This window comes from Columba livia, chromosome 11 (genome assembly GCF_036013475.1).
Source record: "Columba livia isolate bColLiv1 breed racing homer chromosome 11, bColLiv1.pat.W.v2, whole genome shotgun sequence".
Classification (NCBI taxonomy): domain Eukaryota; kingdom Metazoa; phylum Chordata; class Aves; order Columbiformes; family Columbidae; genus Columba; species Columba livia.
Genome location: NC_088612.1, coordinates 13,371,767 through 13,395,771, shown reverse-complemented (window position 1 = coordinate 13,395,771; position 24,005 = coordinate 13,371,767). Strand labels below are relative to the sequence as shown.

Below are 24,005 nucleotides of genomic sequence, written 5' to 3'. Positions count from 1 at the left end.
GGTCGGGGCTGGCGTGACGCGCGACACGACACCCAACGGAGAGCTGCCACACGGCAGATCCGGCTGGGGAGGTGGGACTTCCGGCCTGCGGTCCCCGGTGCTTGTTCTCAGCCGCCGCCGCCGAGAGGGAGCGCCGCGCCGCCATGTCCGCGCCCCGGGCCCGGCCCGCCGCGCTGCTGCTGCCGCTGCTCGCCCTCGCCGCACGCGCCTCCGACGTGGTGGAGCTCAGCGATGCCGACTTCGAGAGCGGCCTGGCCGAGCGCCCGGGGCTGGTGCTCGTGGAGTTTTTCGCGCCCTGGTGAGGGGCCGCCGGGGCGGGGGGCGGCGGGGCGGGCGGGGGCGCTCCCGGCCGGACTAACCCCTCTCCTCCCAGGTGCGGGCACTGCAAGCGGCTGGCGCCGGAGTACGAGTCGGCGGCGACCAGGCTGAAGGGGATCGTGCCGCTGGTGAAGGTGAGGGGCGGCCTCGGGGCCTTGGCTGCTGCAGGGGGTGACAGGGCCCGCCGGGAACCTCGGTCTTCCCGGGCTCTTCAGAGCTGCGGGGGCTTCGCTGCCGGCGTTGAGGCTCCAGCGAACAGTCTGGAGGCCGAACTGTGCCGGGACAGCTGCCACTCGCTGAGCACGGGCGTGTCCCGGTGAGCGCGGGCGTGTATGTGTGGATGGGCTTGCCCGCACCGGGAGGAAGAAGCCGCCTTTGGGCTGTATAACCCGCTCTGAGAACCGGCATAGTACCGTGCTTCACGTGTTGTCCCTTGACTCATAAGTAGAGGATTGGTGTCCAAGAGCTTTCTTTTCTGCCAGAAAACTTGTGTAGTTGTCTCAAATCAGAGCCGTCCTGTTCCTCTGCAGAAGTGGTGTGGATTTTCAACACCATGGACTCCCTGTCAGCCGAGGGCAGCCTGTTTCCTTCAGGTGCTGTAGGAGCTTCAGGACCGTTGTGATGCTGAGAACACATGACTCCTGTTAAGTCTTGTGATTGATTATGAGAATCTGCCCTTTCTAGTGTTTTTTGTGCGTAGTTTGACCAAACTCACAGCTTCTTAGTCTTCCCAGTATTTCTTCAAATATTTTTCTGGGCCTGTCATCACACCCATGCTACCTCCTTCCCCAGCGTAGCTGCTCCGTGGATCCTCACACTTGATGTGATAGGAATCTAGCCTGGGTTAAAGACATGAGAGCTTTCAGACCCTCTAGACTTTATGTTTATATGTGACAATGTGGGCAGTGGCAAAGCTGCTGTGTTTGGTGCATGCGAGCAGCAAGCTCACAGAGCAGTGATGTTTCTCTAGGTTGACTGCACGGCAAACTCAAACACCTGCAACAAGTATGGAGTCAGTGGATATCCCACCTTAAAGATTTTTCGTGATGGAGAAGAGGCGGGAACCTACGATGGGCCCAGGACAGCAGGTGAGGGCTCATCTGGCTTGCCCAGCAGTGCTGGAAGGCAGGTCCACAGTAACAGGTTGTGTCAGGGTTCCATGTGGTGAGGGATACAAAGAAGGTTCCCACCTACGCACGCCCCCGCCTTGCCCTTTCCAGATGTCCTTGTGCTGGCAGAACCCTGGATGTTTAATGTCCCCTAAAGCTCTTTTTGAAAGGTGAAGGTTTCCACATAATCTTTAACTCCTGGTGCCCTTGATGCACAGTGTCTGGAAAATGCTAGAAAGTTCCTTTGTAAGTTGGTGATAACACTTCTTCAATTCATGTCATATTTTTTGTATGGGAGAGATGCAGAGGTTCTGTAGACACAAGTTTTGCTTTGGGGAGTTTGAACAATGCCTTGTACAACTTCCTGTATGATTCCTTTAATCATTTAACTTCTCTTTTAAGACGGGATTGTCAGTCATCTCAAGAAACAGGCGGGACCTGCTTCAGTGGCTCTCAATTCTGTGGCTGATTTCGAGAAATTCATCAGTGATAAAGATGCGTCTGTAGTGGGTGAGTAGATGTGGCGCAGCACTGAAATGAGTGGACACTCAGCTCTGGGAGATCTCTTGGGTAACGTCCTCTGAAAGGATAAGATGCACTGTCACAAGCTGTAGTAAGAGAAATCCCAGCTGGATCTGAGCAAAAAAGTTTTTCACCGTAAGAATGATAAAGCACCAGAACATGTGCCCAGAGGGGTTTTGAACAGGTTTCAAAACTCAGACAAAGCTTTGAGCAACCTGATCTGACTTTGGCACCGGTCCCACTTCGAGCTGGAGGTTGGATTGGGTCACCTCTTGGGATGCCTTCCAGCTTTTTTTCTCTTCTTTTTTTTCCCTGTGATTCTTTGTCTGTCAGAACTCCTGGCACCGTCGTGTATTTTTTTTAAAGCTCATTGTTCTTTTGGCTAGCTGACAACAGGTAACTTTGGGTTGCTGAAGTTGGGTACTGTCTTGTGACACTGATAGGCTGTCAGCATTGTATCATCTTTGATCATCACGGTTGACAAGTGGCAACAGCAGCTCTGCTTTGTGTATGTCAGGTGCTGCCTTGCGAGTATCACTGGATGAGCATTGATCAGCATTCCCAAACTTATTTAAGTACCCCTGGCAGTTGTTACCATGAGTAGTGTCACATGGTTACAAAGGGACATCTCAGTGCTCAGAGGACAACTGTTCTTTGGCTGAATGATGGGGCTGTGTAGACTCTGGAATCACTGTCTGCTGGTGGGAGGGAGTGTAGAAAGGTTCCGATAAAAATGGGAGAGAAGCTGTCAGATGAAGGCCTGAACATGTATTGGAGGATTTAATTCAGAAGAGACCTCCCAGTGCGCTGTAGAGATGAGTGGCAAGGGCTGCACAGCTGCTGCTCTGACGTGGTTCAGGGTCACCGTCTGCCTTTCTGCTGCAGGCTTCTTTGGAGATGCATCTGGTGATGCCTACTCAGAATTCATGAAAGCTGCCAACAACCTGAGAGACAACTACCGCTTTGCACACACCAGTGAGGAGCAGTTGGTGCAGAAGTATGAGGAAGATGGAGAGTAAGTTGTTTAATGCAAGGATTTCTTGTTATTGAGACAATTGGAAGAAATTAATGGATTCCAGTTGTTAGCTGGGTTCACCTTCTGAACACAGCTTAGGGTCATGTTCCTTCCCCAGCTGGTGGTGGCATCTTTTTTTTTTGTCTCTTGCATTGAGATGGGAAGGCACGGATGGCTGCGGGCTCGGGGGTTAGTGTCTGCATCTGGGTGGGACATGTCTCAACAGGGCTGTTTTGCTTCCCCATGGCTTGTCATGGTGGTTTTTTTTGTTTCTCATGGGTGCCCGTCTGAGTAGTGGAGAAGAGTCTGACAGGTAGATCTAGTGCCGTAGAGCTGCCCAGAAACTCAACAGTGTTGTTGGCATTCTGAACAGTGACAGGACAGACCCTGTGACGGGGTCTGGACCTCGTCTGGCTGCCGTCATTGGGAACCTGGGGTACTTCACACTGATTCATGATATCTGCTTCCCCTCAGGGGTGTAGTCCTATTCCGTCCTCCACGCCTGACGAACAAGTTTGAGGAGAGCTCCATCAAGTACACAGAAGACAAAATCACCAGTGGAAAGATCAAAAAATTTATCCAGGAGAACATGTGAGTTCCTTGGCTTTTACTGATTCCTGGCATTTAACACTCTTGGGTGGGAAACCAGAACATGATGGGTTCTGAGCAGCGACTCTGAAGCTACTGACATCTGTCTCCTTGGCAGCTTTGGCATCTGTCCACACATGACAGAGGACAACAAAGACCTGATCCAGGGGAAGGACTTGCTGGTGGCGTACTATGATGTGGACTACGAGAAGAATGCAAAGGGCTCTAACTATTGGCGCAACAGGTACAGAGCAGTGGGGGCAAATCTGCTGCTCTCGCTTGTCGCTGCCATTCCATTGCTCAGTTTACAAAGCTGCTCCCATTGTTCTTGTGAATTCTTCCCTCCCAGAAAGCTTCCAGCTGTGTTTCTGATGGGAGCTGTTGGGGCAGCTGCTGCCTGCAGAGCCAAAATCATGCAGTATCTGTATCCTGTGAAACCTCCCCCTTGCTTTCACATCCCTTAAACACAAACTTCCTGACTGGGGTCGTGTGGGATTCTGTGTTTGCCAGTGCCTGAGGTCTGGTGCGAGCGCTGATGGGCAGAGGTTGAAAGCGCACGATGTGTGCGTGGACTTCAGTCAAAACAGACAGAAACGAGCCCACTCTGCTGCTCAGCACCAGTTCTGCAGGACCTGCCTGTGCAGAGCTCATCTCACTGAATTCCTTGTTCGGTGTGCACCTCAACTGGAAGGGTGTTGTCATGTGGAAAGTGATGTTCCAAGGAATCATGCTTTGCATTTTGTGGTTTGTTTTGGTTTTTTTCCCCTTAGAGTTATGATGGTTGCAAAGAAGTTCTTGGATGCTGGCCACAAACTTTCTTTTGCTGTTGCAAGTCGGAAAACCTTTGGCCATGAGCTCTCAGAGTTTGGTCTAGACAACAGCGTGGGTGAGGCTCCGGTTGTTGCCATCAGAACTGCTAAAGGAGATAAATACGTCATGCAGGAAGAATTCTCGTAAGTTTTTGAACTTAGCACTGTTGCCTTTTGCTTGATGGGCCTGGTGGTCTGTGACCAGATCATATTTCTTTAGCTTGGGGGAAGCAGGAAAGCTGAATGTTCCAGGTGGAAGAAACGATTTCTGGGTGAAAATGGCTCCTGCTTGTGTATTTTCCTGCCCTCTAGAGAGCTTGCAGCCCCTCCTGTTACATAATAGTAGAGAGTTTAATTCAAGATATTTTAAGTGTCTGGTTAGGAACTAAGATGCATTAAAGGGCAGAGGAAATAGTTGTACCTAAATTCTTGAGAAAAGAAAGTTAAGGGCGTTGGAAGGCCTGAAATGGAACGGGGTGTGCATCTTGTCAAAGCTCTTTGGACTTGTTCTGGGGTCTTCTGAGCCATCCCCAGACTGGTGCCCCTGGAGATGCAGGTAGCATCTGTTCTGTGGGTGGCAGGAGCTTAAATCAGCCTTGAAAGCTTTCCTCTCATCCTGCGTGTGTGATAGTGGCTGTAACACGTCACTTGACTTTCAGCCGTGATGGAAAGGCTCTGGAGAGATTCCTGCAAGATTACTTCGATGGAAACTTGAAAAAGTATCTGAAGTCGGAGCCTGTCCCTGAAAGCAACGATGGCCCTGTGAAGGTGAGTGCTGTGTCCAGGGTGGCAGCGGCTCCAAGCCGTGCTGTGAGCACTGCCAGGTGGCATCTCAAGAAGCCTCTGCTGTGCTGCATGGAAGGAGAATTCCCTCCCTTGTATTGCAGTTGTCTGAGCCAAAGGAGAAATGCAGCTTACGGGTTTGATTCCATTTTGTTCTCTCAGTGCAGTAACTGCTGCTCGAGCCCACTGGTGATGAGCTTCCCCAGCACAGATCATCAGGTGTACAGCTGTGCAGAGCCCTGCTGCTGTCTCAGGTTTCAGTCAGTCCTGACTGCTGCTGAGGGGTTACGTGTTCATCTCCTCTCCGGGGGTGGTGTAACTCCCACCTCTCGTTCGTCCCAGGAAATTCTGCCTGTAATGAAAGCACTCCATGGCCTGGCTTCATGTCGGGGACCTTGTAAAGGAGTGGAAGTCGCTGCTTGTTTCTGTGTGGGTGGGTTCAGCCTCAGCCTTGCTGAACTGATTCCTCAGCTTGGAACTTGCTGAGATTAAAAGCTAATTATTTTGTCCTCCTGTGAGGATACCAGATGCACACCTCACTTGCAGGTAGTGCTGGTGCCTATGGCATGTTTTTACCTGCAAGCTGAGGGTATTGTAGCTTGGTGAAGAGTTGTGTGTTTGGTTGTTTGCTGCTCGCTGTGCAGGTGACTCTGTCAGGAGGGCCGAGCGTTGTCAGTGTGTGTGGGGCACGACTGAGAAACAACTAATTTGTCCGATCAAACATTATCAGGTGGTGGTTGCTGAGAACTTTGATGAAATTGTTAATGCAGAAGACAAAGATGTCCTGATAGAGTTTTATGCACCCTGGTGTGGCCATTGCAAGAATCTGGAGCCCAAATACAAAGAACTGGGGGAGAAGGTAGGTCTGGGACTCTTGCAAACTGCAGTTCTGCAGCACTAAACAATCCTGCAGGTTCTGTCTGTCCAGCCTTACTGATAACAGGGCATAACTGTGCCTTCCTGAGGATGATGAGTTTTGGCCTCTCCTGTGAGTGCAGAAGCAGGATCTGGAGCATGGCAGCAACCACACTGGTGGTTTAGGCTGCTCCCTTTGCTGTGGCACAGAAATATTCCCCGAGTTAGTGCTGGCAAAGATCCCCTTTGGGTCTTTTCCCTCTACATGATTCCAGCCTCCCATCTGGTGGAGGATAACACTGCCCTGCATGCTTCCACAAGTGGAGTAAATAAATCTGTTCCCCAGATCTGGGCAGCATGTGCTCTCTGGTGCCAGACGCTCCTCCTGCAGCGCTGCGTGTCCCCGCTGTCCCCTCCTGGGCAGAGGGGAGTGGGTGCTCAGGGCAGCATTCTCCAGGGGTTGTACCAGAGCAGTTTGGGTGCTGCTGAGACTCGTGTGCTGTGTACAGCCCACTGAGGGGCTGTTCCCTGGGCCACTGCTGGGGCAGAACAAAACCGCTCAGAAGGAATTGGTTCGCCTTTTAGCTTAGTGTGTGCACTGTCCTCTGACTCACTATTGTAGGTGCTGTTGATCAGAGGGTTCCTGGTGTTCTCTGCTATGGGGCGGGGGGTTACTAATAAGCTCTTTCTACCAACAGCTCAGTAAAGACCCCAATATCATCATTGCCAAAATGGATGCTACCGCCAACGATGTGCCTTCTCCATATGAAGTCCGAGGGTAGGTCTGGCTGTTGTTAAACCTCTGTGTCAGCAGATGAGTTCAGGCTTCTGTCTCTGACAGCAACCACAACAGAGGAGCTGAAAGACTTTCCTGGGGAGGATGGGTGGGCGTGGTCAGCATGGGATTGCTGGGCGCTTGCTTAGGGTGTAGAAATTCAGAGTGAAAACATTAATCTCCCTTACTTCTCTGGGGTTCTGGTGTCCTGGCTGTGCCTGGAGCCCATCTGCTGCTTTTGAATCCACTGTGATTCTGGTTTTGGTGGTGGAGAAACAATGCTGGGCTTGCTCTTGTGAACACAGCTCAACAAGCAGGCTTGGACATAGTTGAGCTCGGCCAGCTCTGGACAAGCCAGGTGTCTAGAGGCCACACTGCTGGCCTGGGAGCTGCTAGAGCTGTGAGGGTGTTAACCAGGGGAGTGCGGGTCCCAGTGGTGGGGGCTCGCCTGCTGCTCCGAGAAAACCGAGCACTTCAGGAGCTCAGATGTCTCGTCTCTTCCCCAGCTTCCCCACCATCTACTTTGCTCCAGCTGGCAAGAAGCAGAGTCCAAAGAAGTATGAGGTAAGTCCTTTGCTGCATGTGCTGCTTTGTGAAGTGCAGTAGCGTCCAGGCGTGGGAGCAGTGCTGAGTTTTCTGGAGTGGCAGGTGACCCTCGGTCCCTGGTACCTGCTGGGAGTGTTGTGCTGCTGACCCACACCCAGAGCTCTGCCTGTAGGCGTTTGGGCTCCTGCCTGAGCCCTCTGGCGAGGAGCAGCGCAGGGGGCACCAGCGCAGCTTGATGGTCTTGTGCTCTCTGCAGGGTGGCAGGGAAGTCAGCGACTTCATCAGCTACTTGAAGCGGGAGGCGACCAACACTCCTGTGCTGCAGGAGGAAGATAAAACCAAGAAGTCCAAGAAGAAGGTGAAGGAGGATTTGTAAAGCACCCACTTGCCATCATGTCAGGATGAGCTCTGTGTGAATGGGGGAAGCACTGGGCAGACTGGGGCCAGTTTGGGTTGTGCCAGTGACCATGTGGGCTGAGGGGACCCAGCTGCTGTATCTAGTTCTGTTTAATTTCCTGCCATCTCTTAGCTGCACTGTTGTGGGGCTCCCCAGACTGGTTTGTTTTGTGGTTTGGGAGGGGGCGGGGGATAGGGTTATTTTCTAATTTTTTTTGTACATTTGGAGAGGTGAAACAATAAAATTTACCCCCTTAAGACCAAGTGTCCCTTTCTGGTGGAGACTGTCAAGCCTAGCACCAGGATCCTGCTCTTTGTAGGTGGCAGCTTCCAACTATGAGTTGAGTTTCCTTCAGCAAGCCTTTAAAGTCTGTTCTAGATTTTAAGCTCAGCCTTTAGCCTATTCTTCATCCTCAGCTACTGAGAGTCGTTCCATAGTAGCAGCAACTCTCCCAAGGTGCAGTGCTTCAGGTACTACATCTATGCAGATTTGGCTCTTGATGCTGTTGTGAATGCTTTTGCAGTCTGGGTGCTGCTCCAATGAGTTTAGAGGTTTTTAGTACTTAATGTGACTGATCTAGACCAGTGCAGGTGTACAGAGCAGTCTCGTGTTGGACTGGCTCAGCAGCATACCAGTAGCAGCAATAAACTAGATTTTAAGCTGGTGCAAAAATAGTCATGTGTCAGGGAGGAGCTCTGTGAACTGCATCCTCCACCCCAGCACAGGCAGGAGTTTCTCACAGCCAGCGGGGCTGGTCTGCGGCTGGTTGTGGTTGGGACAGTAAAGAGCGGTTACTTGCAAGGTAATTACTTAGTAGAAAGCAGATTGGTAGCTGTGGCTTTTGCTTCAGGAGGGAGAGAAATAGGATCCTGTGCTGCAGGTGAAGGTGCAGGCTGTGACTGGCCCTCAGGTCTTCCTGCATCTGCTGATGGGGAAGGGCAGGAGCAAGATGGTCCTGGGGCTGGGCCTGCAGCCTTTCTGCTGCTGTGGGGGGTGAGGCAGTCAGCTCATCTCAGCCCAACTGATGCTGTGGGGCTGCAATAAATTGCACTAAGCAGCAGGGAGCCCATGGCAGTGAGTTCCAGCTCTGTCACCATAAGTAATCTGGGATGTCTGTGGAGAAGCAGCTGGGACCTGGCTTCTGGCAAGGAGAAAATCACGAGGATGAAAGCTCTTTGCACCTCTCCTCCCACTTGGCCAAGACCTGTCTTGCCCCTGGGCTTGCTGGAAGGGCCCTTCCCTAAAGTCAGACTGATGGGCACAGAACCCCTGAGCCCCCCGGGGCCATCCCAAGGCCTTTCCCTGAGGCACGACCAGCCCAGCCTTACGTTCTCAAAGCTGACCTGTGGCTTGTCCCGGTGCAGCAGGAGTGGGAGATTGGTGAAGAGCTGCGGGAGTGCCCTGAGGCCTCCCGGCACCCTCAGGCACTGTCGGCAGGATGGGCCATCGGGGCCACAGCCTCCCCGAGCCTCTTTGGGCATGGCAGATCCACCCACGATACTGCCCGCAGGGACCTGGCCCGTCCCTCCCATCTCCCCAGTCCCCAGATCTGCTCACGCCCGGCCCTACCCTCCAGTCACCCCCACTGTGGCGGCCTTGGTTTCCCCTGACCCACTGCTCCCCCCCACTCCTCCCTTGGAAGGCGATCAGGGGCACCGATGAGTCCCGCCGGCGCCCGGTTCCCCGGCCCGGCCCACCTGCCGCCGAGAGCCGGATGTGCGGGACGCTGAGCCGGGTCCCGGCCTGCAGCCCCGGTACCGCAGCCTCCCGCGCAGCTCCGCCCGCGCCGGGGTCCGGAGTGCGGGACCGTGGAGGGCGGGGGCGGACAGTGCCGGTCCGGTCCCGGGGACAACGATGGGGCGGGACGGCGGGAGCTCGGCGGCGGGGCTCGGGCTGAGCCGGCTATTTTTGCCACGGGCCTGGGCTAATCCCCTGAGCCGCTTCCCGGCGTTAAGTAACGGCGCGGCGGGATGCGCTCGCCGGCGGCCCCGGCTTGTCGCGGTGCGGCGGGGCCGGCGGCGACGCGCCCGGTGAGGGCTGGGGGCCCCGGGTACCCGCCGCCGATCCCCGAGGTAACCCGGACTCAGGCCGGCTGGTAGTGGCGGGCGGCGAGGCCTGTCGGGGCGACCATGCCGGGAACTTCGCCCGGCGGGTCCCCGGAGAGGGAGGCGGGGACCGGAGGGCGGCCGCGGGGGCCCGGCCGGGGCAGGCGGGTACGGTTCCTCCTGCCCCACACCGCCATCGCTCTGCCCTCGGTGCGCGAGGAGGAGCATCTCTTCTACCAGCGGCTGGAGGCGCTGGCGGCCCCGGGACCCGGCGGTTTCGCGCCGCTCTTCGCGGCCGACGGCTGGAGCGACCTGACGGGTGAGCGCTCGCAGGCGGCCCCGGGGAGAGCCGCGCCGGGGGCCCGGGCCCCGCGGGTCTCGGGGCGGCTCTCAGGGCCGCCGCCGCCCGCAGAGGACCGGCTGCTGCGGAAGCGCGTGGTACGGGATGGACAGGACGGGCCGCGGCCGCGGCCGGGCCAAGAGGTGTCGGTGAAGGTGCTGGGAGTCCTGGAGGACGGCGGGCTGGTGGAGCGGGACCCGCGGCTCACCTTTGTGCCAGGCCACGGCGACGTCGTGCAGGTCAGCGCCGGCCGGGGCGCGGTGCGGGCCGAGCGCCGCCCGGTTGTGCGCCCGGCCAGCCCCGCCGTGCCCATGTCCACAGGCACTGGAGCTGGGTGTGCCCACCATGCAGCCCGGGGAGGTCGCCTTCTTCCTCGCTGCCTTTTCCTACGGCTACGGCCACCCGGGCAGGTAGGGCAGGCGGGCAGGAGCCGGAGCAGGCGGGGGCCGGGGCAGGCGGGCAGGGGCAGCCGGTGCTGTGCCCGCAGGGAGCCAGACGTGCCGCCCGAGGCGCCGCTGCTGTTCGAGGTGACGCTGCTGGAAGTGCGGGACGACCCCGACCCGCATCAGCTGCCACCCGCCGCCCGCCTGCGCCTGGGCGCGCAGCGGAGGGAACGGGGAAACTTTCACTTCGCGCGGGGAGACTTCGCGGCGGCGCTGCACTCCTACCGTCTGGCCCTGCGCGCCCTCGACGGCCCCGTCGCCGGTGAGACCGGGCAGAGAGGGGGGAGGAGCTGCGGGTCGCCGGGCCGGGGCGCTGAGGCCGCGTTCGTCCCGCAGCCCCGCCCGGGCCGCAGGAGGAAGAGGAGCTGCAGGAGCAGCGTGTCAAGTGCCTCAACAACTGCGCGGCCGCCGAGCTGAAGCTGCAGCGGGCGGACGAGGCGCTGGCGGCCTGCGAGGCGGCGCTGCGCATCTGCCCGGACAACGGCCGAGCGCTGCTCCGGCGGGGGCAGGTGGGTTCCGCACCGCCCTGCGCCGCCCCCGGCCCGGCCGCCCGCTACCGTCCGCTCCTCTTTCCGCAGCTGCTGGCACAGCAGGGCCGGGACGCGGAGGCCGCGCTGGACCTGAGAAGAGCCCTGGAGCTGGACCCGGCCAGCAAGGTCCGGCTCGCGGGGCCGCGGGAGCGGGCGGGAACCCCGCAGGAGCCCCGCTCGGGAGGCAGCGGGACTGTCGGGGGTCCCGCCGCAGCCGCCTCGCCCCCCGCAGGTGATCCACGCCGAGCTCTCGCGGCTGGTGAAGCGCCGGAGCCCCTTGTCCAGCGGCAGCCCCCAGGAGCCCCGCCACGGCCCGATGCCGCCGCCGAGCGCCGGGTGCGTAGGCGCGCGGGCGGACGGGACCACCGGGGACGAGCCGTCGGGAGAAGGTGCCCGGCTCGGGGGCGCCCCCTTGGCACGAGTGGTGCTCACGGCGGCCCCGCACCGCAGAGCCCCAGCGCCGTCCGCGACGGAAGGAACGGCCTGAGCAGCCTTGGAACCCCCGATGGAGCTGCCCCGCTGGGGACGGAGGAGAGGCTGCTGGGCCGTCGGTGGCCCGGTCCGAGGACTGCAGCAGCCCCGGGCGTCGGACCGAGGGGACGGGCAGGCGCCCGCGGTGGCCCGGCCTGTCCTGTGCGGCTCCGCAGCCACGCCCCTCGGCGCGGCATGAAGGGGCGTGGCTCCACATTGCCACGCCCCCGTGTGGGCGTGGCTCCGCAGCTCTGGCGCCTGCGCCGCAGCTTCCGGTTTTTTCGCCCCCGCCGGCAGAATGGCAGCAGTAGCCCGCGGCCAATCAGGCGGGGTCTCGCAGGGGCGACCAGCCAATAGGAGGGCGGCAGAGGCGGGCTCGATGCAGCGATTGGCCGTGCTGTGCCCTTAAAGTCCGTCGCGGGGCGGGGCCTGTGGGGGGCAGTGCGGGACGTGGCGGCGGAGCGGAGGGCGGGAGGGAGCGGCGCCATGACCCGTGAGTGCGGGCCGGGCCGGGGCAGAGGCGCCGCGACCCTCCCTGTGGGGGGGGGGGAGGGGCTGGCCGGGGGTGCGGGGAGGGCGGCGCGACTCGTGAGCGCGGGGCCGGGGTGCGGGATAGGCCTAGGGCTGGGCCCCCGCGCCGGGCCCTCCTGAGGCGGCCGCGCTGTCGCAGGCGGGAACCAGCGCGAACTGGCGCGGCAGAAGAACCTGAAGAAGCAGAGCGACTCGGGCAAGGGCAAGCGGCGGGACGATGGGCTCTCGGCCGCCGCCCGCAAGCAGAGGTGAGCGCCGGGCCGACCCTGCCGTCCCCCCGCCCCGATCCCCGGCCTGGTGGCGGTGCCGGTGCCGGTACCGCTGCCAGCCCGGACGCGCTCTCCCGCAGGGACTCGGAGATCATGCAGCAGAAGCAGAAGAAGGCTAATGAGAAGAAGGAGGGCGCCAAGTAGCCCGCGGCTGGGCCGCCGCCGCCCCGGGACCGGGCCGCCCGCCGGCAGGATGCCCAGCGCAGCCCCGGGGCCGGACCGCCCCGCCGGGGACCCGGCAGCGCCCTGCGCCGGCCTCGGGTCCGTCTCCTATTAAAGTAGCTTGTGGTGCGCTGCAGGCCCGGTCTCCTCCCTCCGTGCGCCGGGCGGGGGGGCCGGGGTTGCCGGGAAGTGGGGGGGGACACCGGCCCCGTGTCCCTGCCTGGGAGGGAGTGAGCGTGGCCGGTGAAGAGGAGGGACGGAGCAAGCTCGGTGGTTGAGGTGTGGAGCAGCCGCATCTTCACGGTGAGGAACAAAGATGGGGCCATCACCCGAGGCCAGGGCAGCCGGTGGGAGCCTCGCAAGTGTGGGGGGCTGGGATCGCTAGGAGCACAGGGTGGTGACACCGGGGGGGGCTGTGCTGAGAGGGGAGGGCTGCAGTGGGGGAAGGAACACGGGTCTGGGGATGGGGAGATGGCGGCTGGGCCTGCTGGGGGGTGAGCTTCCCGCTGCACAGCTGCTCTGCAGCACAGCGGAGCGCTGTCTGTCCGTGAGGAGGGGGTGCACTAGGCCCAGCAGCACTGCGCAGCCGGCCCCGGGGGGATGCTGAGGTCCAGTCCTGCGCCAAGGCCTCTGCTCTGGCCCACCGTCCTCTTCACTTCCCTGCGGACCGGGAGCAGCGGTGTCACCCGTTCTGCCACTGCGGGCACTGCGCAGCCCGGAGCTGGCACGGTGGGTGGCAGGGCTCCTCACCGTGCCAGGTGCAGCACGGCCTCCACCACATTGGTGCCATCCTTGGCGCTGGTCTCACAGAACAGGGACTTGTGGACCTAGGGGAGCAGCGGATGTCAGGGGCTCCCTGCCACTCCAGGAGGCCCTGTCCCAACCCACTCACCGTGGCCAGATGCTGCCCTTGGGCTGCGCACACCCTTGCAGCTTCTGGCAGCCCAGCCTGCAGGTCCAGCTTGTTCCCCACCAGCATGAGCGGCAGTGTCTGCTCCATGGCCTGCGGGAGGGAGGGAAGGGTGGCTCCAGGCTGCATGGGGCTGGCAGCTTCCAGGGCAGCTGCTGTTGTTGTCTCTGGGAGATGCAGACTCTGCCACATGCACTGGTTGCCTCCTGTCCCGCCTGTGCCATGCCCGGGGACAGAGTGTGGCTCCAGACCCAACACGATCACCAGCAAAAGGGAAAGGGCTGGGGGGGGGCAATCCCACTGGTCCTGGGGCTGGCCTGCACCTTGCTTAGCAAGCAGCCCCGCTCGCTCCTCTCTCACCTGCCTGGGGCACAGCCTGCCCTCCCTGAGGGACCCCTGAGACCCCCACTCCTCTCCCTGGCTCTGTCGGCCCCTTCCCTACCTTGATGTCCTCAATCCACTGGCGGGCGCTGAGGAAGCTGCTGGGGGAGCTGATGTCGTACAGGAGCAGCACGCCCTGGGCCTTGCGGAAGTAGGACTGGGCGATGCTGCGGTACCTGGGGCCGCATGTCACTGCAGTGCGGGGACAGCCAGCCCATGGGCCCAGTGGGGCAGCAGGAGCCCCATCCGCTGCACTCACCGCTCCTGTCCAGCTGTGTCCCAGATCTGCAGTGTGGTTTGCTCCCCATCCACCAGCAGCTGCTTTATCTGGAAGTCAACCCCTGCCAGGAGGGACAGTCAGGGGCTGCTCCTGTGCCTCCAGCCCGGGTACCGGGGGTGCTGGGGGGGTACCGAGGGTGCTGGAGATGTCTTCTCTGAACTCATTGGTGCAGAGGCGCAGCAGGAAGCTTGACTTGCCCGTGCCCCTGTCCCCCACCAGCACCAGCTGGTACAAGGGGCAGGGGGATGCAAGTTCCTCTCTCCTCTGGCAGCCCTGGTGACACAAGGAGGGTGGCAGGGGTGTGGGTGTGTCCCAGCTCCCCCAGCTTGGCCCCATCCCCGGATGGGGAGTTGCCAGTTACCTCCGGTGCAAAGGCAGAAAGCTTCCTCTTGCTGCAGTGCAGCCCCTTGCCTGCTGCGGGGCTGGGGTCCTGCAAGGTGACAGATGCCACAGTGAGGGGCCAAGCAGACCTGTGTCCCCCTCACCACCCAGGGCACCAGACCAAGGGCATATCCCTTACCCTGGGTCTTGGAGGGGGGCTGGGGGACTGCCTGTCCTTGGAGCTGCAGCTGCCCACGTTGTTGAGAAAGGAGGCCGTGTCCGTGCTAGAGACTGAGCTCTGCCACTGCCTGGGGCTGCTGGGTGCCAGGGCTGTGTCTGCCCAGGAGGCTGCAGCGGGAGTAGGCGCTGTGTGGAGCTGTTTCCCGACTCTGTGCTCAGGGAGGGGGTTTTGCAGCCAGCGCTTCCCCTGCCCCCCATCACTCACCTGCTGTGGGTACCCTGTGAGCAGCAGGGGGGCTTTGTGACCAGGTGGGGGGCAATGGCTGCAGGGGATAAGGTGTTTAGCACCCTGGGGGGTGGGGAGTACCCAAGGGGGTGTCTGCAGCCCCAGTTCCAGTGGCTCATGTGGGTCCCAGGGTGCTGGCAGGGTGAGGGCTGGGCCAGGTGCCCCGTGGGGATGGGCAGCACCCAGCACCCTGTGCTCCCCGCTGCTGGCCCAGTGCCAGCCCCACAGTGCAGCGGCTGCAGGGCTCACCGCGCGCGGGGCCGCATGTGAGCTGAGCAGCAGGGCTGAGCGCAGGCTGCTGTTGCTCTGGCAGAGTCTCCTGTTCACTGTCCTGGCGGGAGGGAGTAGCCTGAGGGGGACAGCAGGGGTGACCCCAGAGGAGGTGTGCATGCAGCAGTGGCACCCCCAAGCAGGAGCATGTCCCCAGCTGCACCCATGGCTGTTCCCCTGCGGCTGCCCAGCCAGCTTTGGACGTACTGCAGCATCCTGATGTAGCTTGTGAATGCCAGGTTCTCCTCCACCATTTCCCGCAAGGCCAGCTGCTCCCTGCGGGAACACGGCACCTCACAGCAGGGCCCCGCCGCACCTGCCCTGCTGGCGAAGGGGCTGCACAGGGCCCCCCAGCCCCAACCCACCAGCACCCACGCCCAGGGAGGCAGAGGCGACTGTGGAGGAGCTGGGACAGCTGGCGAGCTCCAAGGACACCCACCGTCACAGCGTTTGCCAACAACAAGCATGGAGGGACATGCCAGCAGCTCTGGGCAGCGCCCCAGCTGCCTGTGCTCATGTCTGGGCTGAGCAGGGCAGCGTTTCCCTGATGGCATTCGGCTGTCCCGTGGCTCAGGGCAAGCAGGAGCGCGTGGGCCCAGCATAGCCCTCACCTGGCACAGCCCCCAGCACAGCCCCTGCCCACAGCTCGCTGGGCACCCCTGGCAGCGCTGCCCACTTAGCTGCCAGAGCCACACACGCAGCTGGCGCTGGGCCATGTGCGAGCAGGGTGTCCTGCAGAGCTGGGGACAGCCCCGCCACCCTCTCCCCCAAAATGCTGCCACCTGCTTTGCTGGGCCTGCTCAGAGAAGTCCCCCCGCAGCCACTGCACCTCCACCTGCAGCCGGGAGACACCGTGCTCGACCTGGCACAGGGTGTGACACAGCTGATTGTTGTCCTGGGCAGGGTGGATGGGTCCCTGCTGCGACACTGCCTGGGGCACTGGAACCCTCGGGTGCCCGGGGCTGCAGGGACCACCCCCCAGCCCCTCTCGGCCCTACCTGGGCAATGTCCCCAAGCTGGCACTGCAGCTGCCTTGCGTCTGTCCCCAAGCCCTGCGTGGATCCCTCCATCTCCTGGGAAGAGAGGCGTGAGGGGCAGCCCCACACTAGGCACTGGGCAGGCTGGTGGGCACTGATCCTGGCCGCGGGGGTCAATCCCGGCCACAGGGGTCAGTCCTGTCCAGCACCAGCTGCTGCTGCTGCTGTGTGGGGCCTGTGTGGCGCAACCAGTGCCGCAGCCCCGTGGTGCTGCCGGCCCCATTGTGTTTGCTCTGTGGGTGTGGCGGGGGCCAGGCTGGCACACGGTCCCATGGCCACCAGTACCACACCCTCCTGGGCAGCCAGGCTGGGCCCCCTGGTACCCAGCTCAGCCCAGTACCACACCAGTACCTGCATCCCATGCCTCCAGCTCCCCCCGCCTCCCCTCCGGCTAAGCCCACCGAGGCACTGGGTGCTGGCAGGTGCTCAGGGCTCTGTAAGTCTGTCCACCTGTCTGTCCATGCTCCTTGGGGCTTTTCTCAGCAGCAGAGGGTGGTGGGAGGAACAGGCGTGCTGTGACCGTGGTCTCCAGGGAGAAGGGCACCTACTGTGGTGGGACACGATGGGACAGGAGCAGCTGGAGCCAGGGCTGGCATGGTGCCACAGGACCCCACAGCCTGATGTAGTCCCCAGTGTCCTGGGGCAGGTCCCCTGATGGCTCATGGGCACCTTTTGGGCCAGTACACCCAGCACCATGTTGTGCTGGAGCCCCATGTCCTGGGGGTGCTGGCTGCCCCAGGCCACAGCTGGGAGTGTGCTGTGTACACCAGCCACAGGCCAAACCCCTCCTGGAGCCCCAGACCCACATTCCCTGCTCTGCCGCCCCCCTGTTCGTCCCCCCTCTCCAGCAGAGCTGCCCCGAAGGCACCTCCAGCCCCATGGTTGCTGGCTGCGTGGGGGCAGATAGCACAGGCTCAGTCAGAGTTTTATGTAAAAATGTATTCAAGGAGCTATTTACAAGGAGCCCACTGCTGGCGGGTGAGCTGGGACACAGGCAGCCAGGGCCCGTCACCGGGGCTGGCAGCTGGTGCCTGGCCAGAGCCAGGGGGATGCGGCAGCAGTCGGGGCTGAGCACCTGCCACCTGCGCTCACTCTGGCCAGGCCTTTGGTGGCCATGGCTCAGCGCAAGACCCGTGTCCCTGGGAGTACTCGCCTCCCCAGTCCCTCTCAGGCTCTCAGATGCTGCCATCTCCCAGGACGGGGGCACAGCAACCCCATGGGACACAGTGGGGCCGGGCACAGAGCACAGCAGGGACCGGCCCTGGCTGCTGCCCCATGTGGGGCCAGGAAGAGTCCATCCTGCAGGCACTACATGCAGGCACTGACGCGCTGCGGGATGCGCCGCCGCCGCAGGACGCGCAGGGCTGGGCCGCTGCGCCGGGGCTGGGGGGAGCCACGCACGCAGAACGGGCTCAGCAGCAGCCACAGGTAGAGCAGGACGCAGGCCCAGCACGAGGACACCTTTACCCAGAAGGTCGACCAGCTGCCATGTGTGAAGGTGGTCTCCAGCACCGCGTTCTCATAGCTGGCGGGAGAGGGCAGGCGTCGAAGGGACGCTGGCACAGGGTGTCCCAGTGCCAGCTGGAGCCACTAGGTCATCCTGTGTCCCAGCAGCCACGTGTCCCTGAGCACATCCCACCAGCCAGGGAGCCCCCTGGCCCTGCAGACCCCAGAAGGTCTCACTGCACCGCATGACTGCTGCTGTGGGGGCCATGGTGGCCACCATGCGGGTTTGTGGGTGCGGAGCCAGGTGTGTCCCCAGCAGACACCAGCTCAGTGATGCCAGCGTGGCCCGGAGCAGGGGTCGGTGAGGAGCGCAATACTGCAGCCCAAGCCCACGTGGGGAGCAAGCGGAGGTGGTGGGGTGATGAAGCTGGGGCAGGGGCGATGGCTCTGGGGGGTGACAACACAGTCTCAGCCAGGCAGCTGCACGAGCAGGAGGAAGGGGAGCCAGAGTGCAGAGGGCAGCAGTGCAGGGTCCCACCTGAACCAGTTGGTGAGGGTCATCATGACGTAGAGCGAGGCAAGAAAGAAGACGAAGTGGAAGGCTGAGTAGCTGTAGACCACGCGGTCTCGCTCGTCCTGGATGAGGCACTGTCCCTCTGGGGTATCATCCACTGGCTCACACGTCTGCTCGGTGCCTGCGAGAGCACAGGGCATGGCAGCTCCTGCACCTCCCTTGCCAGCACCCCCAGGCTGGGACACGGGCACCCGAGGGTGCATGTCCCTGCACCCACCTCTCAGCTCCTCCTCCATCTTGTCAGGGCAGCAGAAGCAGCAGGAGGGTTCCTGCTGGGAGAGCCGATGGCTGGGGCAGGGAACCCAGCCCCACAACAGCGCTGCAGGGCTCACCCTGCCAGCCTGCCCGGCATGGGGGGATGTGCCTAGGGAAGGCCCCCTGGCTGGCTGGACAATCCTGCCCTTGCCCAGGGCTGGGACGAGGCTCAGGAGGGCTCAGGGTTGTGGGTCTGGGGTGCCTGTGGCAGGAGAACATGGGGCACAGCTTGGGGAGGGGACAGCAGCTGAACTCACTCACTTTAAACTCGAAGCTGTAGACTTTGACCATCCAGAGGGGCCCAAAAACCTCAGCAAGGTAGGAGGCTTCATTGCTGCACTCAGGAGAGAGGCAGAAAGTGTCACCCAGGCACCCCCCGCCCCATGCCAGGCCCCTGATCCCCATGGACGCAACACAGCTGCAGAGACCTGCCGTGCCGGGGGTCACTGCGCTGCTCTGCATGTCTGCAGGTGCCCAGACTGCGCTGGCCTTGCCACCCTTCGGGACATCCCTGGCACCGCTTGCTGTGCCACAGGCTGGGGACAGGGACCCCCCCAACAGGACAGTGCTGCGGGTGCCCTGCCCACCCCGTGGCACACGCACCATGCGAAGAGCACGCAGGCATACATGATGGTGGCCCCCAGGACGGCAACGGTAGTGTCCTCTGTCTGCATCTCGTCCTGCCGCACGCCAGGGAAGCAGACGGTGAGGTTCTGCCCCTTGTAGAGCACTGCAGGAAGGTGGAGGTGAGACGGGTGCATGCCTTGTCCGGGGGGCTGCCAGCAGCAGGAGAGCACCCACCTCTCTCCGGGGGACGGCTGGACAGTGCAGAGAAGGTGAGGTACATCACGTAGCAGCTGATGATTGAAGACTGCAGCAGTCCCGACCGTGGCTGCCCTGCAAGCATGGGGTCAAAGGCATCACCAGAGCCCCGGGAGCACCACGAGCGGCCCCAGGCAGCCCCTTCCCACCGCACCCTGGCCCAGCGCCCTGTGCTGGGGCACAGCAGGGACCTGTGGGAGCCCTGGGGGCCCAGGTCCTTCCTGGGGGCCCAAGTGCTGCCCTGAGCAGGGAGCCTGCAGCTGCCACTCACAGCCACAATGCCCAGCTGGCCCTGCAAAGTGGCAGCCCGTGCCGTGCGGTACTCACTGAGCCGCACACAGGGCGTGATGGAGATGAAGGACATGATGCCGCAGAGGCTGCCGTGGAGGGTGAGCAGCACCTTGTTGAGGTGGCAGGCAGCCGGGTGGGTGTAGAACTTGTAGAGGAAGGTGAAGGCGGCGGAGGCAAGGCCGTAGAAGGCGGCAGTGGCCAGCAGCACCGCCACGTACCAGCGCTTGTCCCGCGCAGCACCCGTCAGCCTGTGGGAGCACGGGTGAGAGGCGGCAGCACCAGGCGCCCGCCCAGTACCCCAGCACTCACCAGTTCTTGTTCCAAGTGTGCGCGAAGGCCGTGATCAGCACCAGCTGGATGAGGATGAAGGCAAAGCCCCCACAGATGCCCGTGTAGTGCCAGGCTGGGGGGAGAGGGTGGTGTGGGGCTGGTTCAGGGGCACGTGGGGGCCGTGAGCCGGCTCTGGGGAGGCCCACTCAGGCGGGAGGGGGGACGCACCTTGGATGAAGCCATCCTCGGGGATGAAGAAGCTTGCGGCACAGAGCCCCACCAGCACCAGCAGCTTCAGGAGCCAGAACCTGTGGGGCAGCGAGCGCTTGGGCAACAGTGGCCCTGGCAGCCCCCAGCCCCCCGGCAGCCCCCAGCCCTGCCCCAGCCCGTACCCGTTGTGCAGCTGTGCGCGGCAGTCAGTGCTGGAGCGCACGTTGAGCAGCAGGGCAGCCTGTGCCAGGTGGAAGCAGGCAGTGCCGAAGCAGACGCGGTACACAGCCGATGAGCCCACCAGCCGCTCGCAGTCTGTGCCCCCGGGCAGATGTTCGCACAGCACCGCCGAAAAGGGCACCTGCAGGCACAGTGAGCACCAGAATGGGGCTGATGGTGTGTCCAGAACCCCTCAGCTCTCACAGCATCCGTCACCCTGGCCTCCCGACACCCCTGGCATGCCAAATACTTTCTCCATCCCCAGCACCCCTGGGACCTCCAGCACACTGGGCAAGTCTGCAGCTTCATTTCCTCTGGCACCCCTTTCCCCTTGGCACCTTCAGCACCCTTGGCACTCCCAGCAGGCCTGTTATGCCCCATATCCCCAGAATCCCAGGACTCCTGACTCCCCTGGCAACCCCAGCACCCCCAGTGCTCCTGGAACCCCTAGTTGCCCCTGGGATTCCTGTCACCCCGGCATCCCCCAGCACTCCCAGAACCCGGGCTGTCCCAGCTCCCACCATCACCTTCTCCCTGATGACCTGGGCCACGGTGCGGGACAGCATGAGGCAGCACACGGCAGAAGCCAGGACGTGCAGGAGTGTGTAGAGGATCCGGGTGCCCGTAGACACGCGGAGCCCATGGCACGAGCTGCAGCCACAACCGCAGCACAGCTGGGGGAGCATGGTCAGCAGGGACCCCCAGGCCAGAGCTGCCCCCAACCTGGCCTGTCGCCCCAGCCCAGCCCCACCAGGCCCCTTAGTCTCACCTGGCAGAGCAGAGAGTGCAGGAGGCGGCCGTGTGCCCGTGTGCCCGCCATGGCCCGGCTCAGCTCGGCCCCCGCTGCCCTGATGGGATTAGGGGATTGTCGGCTTGGCCCGCCCCACCATCTGCTCGCCACCACTGCCTGGCAGCCACCATGGGGTGTGCCAGGTCCACCGGTGACCCCTGGCCACGGGCAACCCTAACTGGACCACTGGTCCAGGATGAGGCCATGGCAGCTGCTTGGGCATGGGCTGCACTGGGGGACACGTGGGGTCCGTGGGTGCCACCACCTGCCTGGCGATGGCTGGTCCCAGAGCGGTGCCATGGTGCTGTGTGGTGGCTGGGGGGACATGGGAGTCCCAAAGGGCTGTGGGGATGTAAAGGCACCCATGGGCACAGAGACACCCACGGGTGGCCCTGGAGTCAGGGACTGTGCAGGCAGGATGGACTGAGGCACATCCAGCAGGGCAGCGGGACGTCCCCAGAGCAGTCAGGAGCTGGGGACAAGCCAGAGGGCTGTGGGGGTCTCTGCTGCCCGTGCACCTGGGTCTGGTTGGGCTGGCATCACGCTGCTACAGCGCAGCTGCTGCAGGTCTGCCACTGGAACAGCCGTGATGAGGTGGTGGGGTTGGGGCTGTGCCTGCACAGAGCTCCCCAGCACTCCCTTCCTTCCCAACGTCCCAGCGAGGAAGCCGGGCTGAGCAGGGGGTTGGAGCCAGGACAGCTGACCCTGGTGGCCAAGGGACAGCCCATGACACAGCGTGTCCTCGGCAGTGACCAGAGACAGAGGAAGGGTTTGGCTCCCAGTTGGCTGTTGCTTGGAGCCTGGTGGGGCCCTTGGCTGCTGCGGGAGGTGATGAGTGGCACTGGGGTTTGGTTTATTTTTCCTCTTTCCTTCACAGGTTAAAGTACCTTCATTTCAATTCGCAAGGTTTTTTGCTATTGCTATTCTCTCCCCACTCTGCCACGGGGGGAGCGAGTGGCTGTGTGGGTGCTGGGCTGGTGTTTGGGGTCAGCCCAGCGCAGCCCCTGGGGCTCCTCCGCTGGACATCTCAGGCTGGCTTGTCCCACGCACGTCCCAGCATGAGGCCAGGGGCAAAGGGCCCTGTGGGGTGTCACAGAGGTGGGGGCAGCACGTGGGCACAGGACATGGAGAAGCTGGCACAGGACCCGCAGACATGGGTCCAAGTCCAGACAGGAGCCGCTCTCGGGCGGTTTTGTTTGCGTCCCTGGCAGGGTCCCCAGGCCGGACACAGCCCCAGCGCACCAAGGGGCCGGCGGGGGCCCCGGGGCCAACCCGGGGAGCTGGAACCGGCACTGGCCGCCGGCAGCGCGTGCCCGCGGTCCCACTGGATGCTCCGCGGGTCGGGCCGGGCCGGAGCGCGGCCCCGCGGCACCTCCGCCGGGTCCGCAGCGTCCGGGACAGCGATTCGGCCGCCGTTGATCCCGTCCCGGCCTTGTACGTTGTGACTGTGGCGGAGCCAAATCAGGCTCTATAACCCTCTCACCGGGCTTAGCGCCCGCTCGACCGCCGGGAGCGCCGCGTCCCCCTCCTCGGCAGCGCCCGAGAGCCGCTGGTACCGAGAACTTCCCGAGCTCACGGAACCGGGGCCTGAGCCCGCGGGAGACCCACGGGAACCGCTCGGCCTGACGGGCTCCGCAGCGCCCGCCGGCGGCGGGACCGGGCCGGTGCGGGGTCAGCACCGGAGCGGTGAAGGGAAGCGGAGCCGGGCCCCGGGGTTGGTGGGGCGGGGCTAGAGCCACGGGCGGGGCGGGGCGGGGCGGGCGGGGCGGGCGGGGGGGCGGGGCCGGAGCGAGGGGCGGGGCCGGGCCCGGCTTCTTCCTCGCCGGCGCGGCCCGGTGCAGTTCCGGCGGCAGCACGTGACCGGAAGCGGGGCCCGGCGGCGGGATGGCGGCGGAGGGCGATGTGGAGCTGGAGCTGGAGACGGAGCCCAACGGCTCAGGCGGCGGCAGCGATGGGGCGGGCGGACGCGCGGCCGAGAAGCCGCGGAAGCACGACAGCGGCGCGGCGGACCTGGAGCGCGTCACCGACTACGCGGAGGAGAAGGAGATCCAGAGCTCCAACCTGGAGACGGTGCGGGGGCGGCGGCGACCGGGGCGGGGGGACCGCGCCGGGCCCCCAGCACCGCGGTGATCGTGCCCGTCCCGCAGGCCATGTCGGTGATCGGAGACCGGAGGTCCCGGGAGCAGAAGGCGAAGCAGGAGAGGTAACCACACCGGGCACCGGCCCCGACATCCCGGCCCTTCCTTGGGAGCCGGGACGGACGCTCGGCCTCTTCCCAGTGGAGCCCGGGCAGCTGCGAGGGGCCGCTCCCACCGCGACGTGCGGCGGGGCGGCCCCGTCGGTCACCGGCGGTTTGTCTGTTTCTGCAGGGAGAAGGAATTGGCCAAAGTGACGATCAAGAAGGAGGACCTGGAGCTGATCGTGAGTGGGGGGACGGTGGGTGCAGCCGGGACGGTGGCTGAGCCGTGTCCGGCGGTGCCAGTGCCTGCCCAGGGCTGGGGGTGCACCGCGGGGTGGCCACGCTGTCCCCCCACGCTTCTCTGGCACTCCCCACAGATGACGGAGATGGAGATCTCACGGGCAGCCGCTGAGCGCAGCCTGCGCGAGCACATGGGCAATGTAGTGGAGGCGCTGATCACCCTCACCAACTGAGGAGCACCGGGACCAGCCCCTCGCCAGGTGTAGGGGCAGCTGCAGGGGCACCAATAAAGGCACTGGTGGAGTGGCCGTCAGCCTGGTCTGTGTGGTGCTGGGGGTCCTGCCGGGTGCCACAGCTCCTGTCACTGCCTTGTCCCTGCTCACGTGCTGGTCGGTGCACCCAAGGTCTGGCAGGGATCTCAGCCAGTCCCACTGTGACCGGGGCCTGAAGGGTGACCCGCGTGAGGTGGCCGCAGGGCAGGCAGGGTGACAGGCAGGGACCAGCCTGGAGGTGCAGCTGCCTGCACCCCCACTACC

The 24,005-nt window shown here is 62.9% G+C and overlaps 5 protein-coding genes across 5 annotated transcripts; 4 read left to right on the top strand and 1 right to left on the bottom strand.

Moving 5' to 3' along the window:
* The first annotated feature begins 47 nt into the window (after positions 1-47).
* PDIA3 (protein disulfide isomerase family A member 3) lies at positions 48-7,974 on the top strand. The gene is made up of 13 exons (XM_065076932.1): positions 48-298; positions 374-452; positions 1,289-1,406; positions 1,830-1,937; positions 2,835-2,964; positions 3,439-3,555; positions 3,671-3,796; positions 4,323-4,505; positions 5,021-5,129; positions 5,875-6,003; positions 6,698-6,777; positions 7,281-7,338; positions 7,577-7,974. Exons 1-13 carry the CDS (start codon positions 144-146, stop codon positions 7,694-7,696), a joined length of 1,512 nt encoding a protein of 503 aa, XP_064933004.1. The 5' UTR covers positions 48-143; the 3' UTR covers positions 7,697-7,974.
* Positions 7,975-9,452: 1,478 nt separating this feature from the next.
* On the top strand, positions 9,453-11,763 carry LOC135580579 (peptidyl-prolyl cis-trans isomerase FKBP8-like). Its single transcript, XM_065076935.1, has 7 exons — positions 9,453-10,341; positions 10,424-10,512; positions 10,590-10,807; positions 10,882-11,054; positions 11,124-11,201; positions 11,308-11,411; positions 11,526-11,763. The coding sequence occupies exons 1-7, from the start codon at positions 9,847-9,849 to the stop codon at positions 11,560-11,562; spliced, it is 1,194 nt and encodes a 397-aa protein (XP_064933007.1). The 5' UTR covers positions 9,453-9,846; the 3' UTR covers positions 11,563-11,763.
* Positions 11,764-11,900: 137 nt separating this feature from the next.
* Positions 11,901-12,644, top strand: SERF2 (small EDRK-rich factor 2). Its single transcript, XM_065076948.1, has 3 exons — positions 11,901-12,039; positions 12,217-12,325; positions 12,427-12,644. Exons 1-3 carry the CDS (start codon positions 12,033-12,035, stop codon positions 12,488-12,490), a joined length of 180 nt encoding a protein of 59 aa, XP_064933020.1. The 5' UTR covers positions 11,901-12,032; the 3' UTR covers positions 12,491-12,644.
* A 4,431-nt stretch (positions 12,645-17,075) lies between these two features.
* On the bottom strand, positions 17,076-20,946 carry SERINC4 (serine incorporator 4). The gene is made up of 10 exons (XM_065076352.1): positions 20,788-20,946; positions 20,224-20,402; positions 20,060-20,139; positions 19,871-19,964; positions 19,598-19,809; positions 19,250-19,345; positions 19,052-19,178; positions 18,710-18,782; positions 18,158-18,462; positions 17,076-17,698 (listed from the first exon to the last, which is right to left on the bottom strand). The coding sequence occupies exons 1-10, from the start codon at positions 20,944-20,946 to the stop codon at positions 17,482-17,484; spliced, it is 1,542 nt and encodes a 513-aa protein (XP_064932424.1). The 3' UTR covers positions 17,076-17,481.
* Positions 20,947-22,859: 1,913 nt separating this feature from the next.
* Positions 22,860-23,777, top strand: HYPK (huntingtin interacting protein K). The gene is made up of 4 exons (XM_065076947.1): positions 22,860-23,120; positions 23,198-23,253; positions 23,420-23,471; positions 23,607-23,777. Exons 1-4 carry the CDS (start codon positions 22,935-22,937, stop codon positions 23,700-23,702), a joined length of 390 nt encoding a protein of 129 aa, XP_064933019.1. The 5' UTR covers positions 22,860-22,934; the 3' UTR covers positions 23,703-23,777.
* Positions 23,778-24,005: the final 228 nt, after the last annotated feature.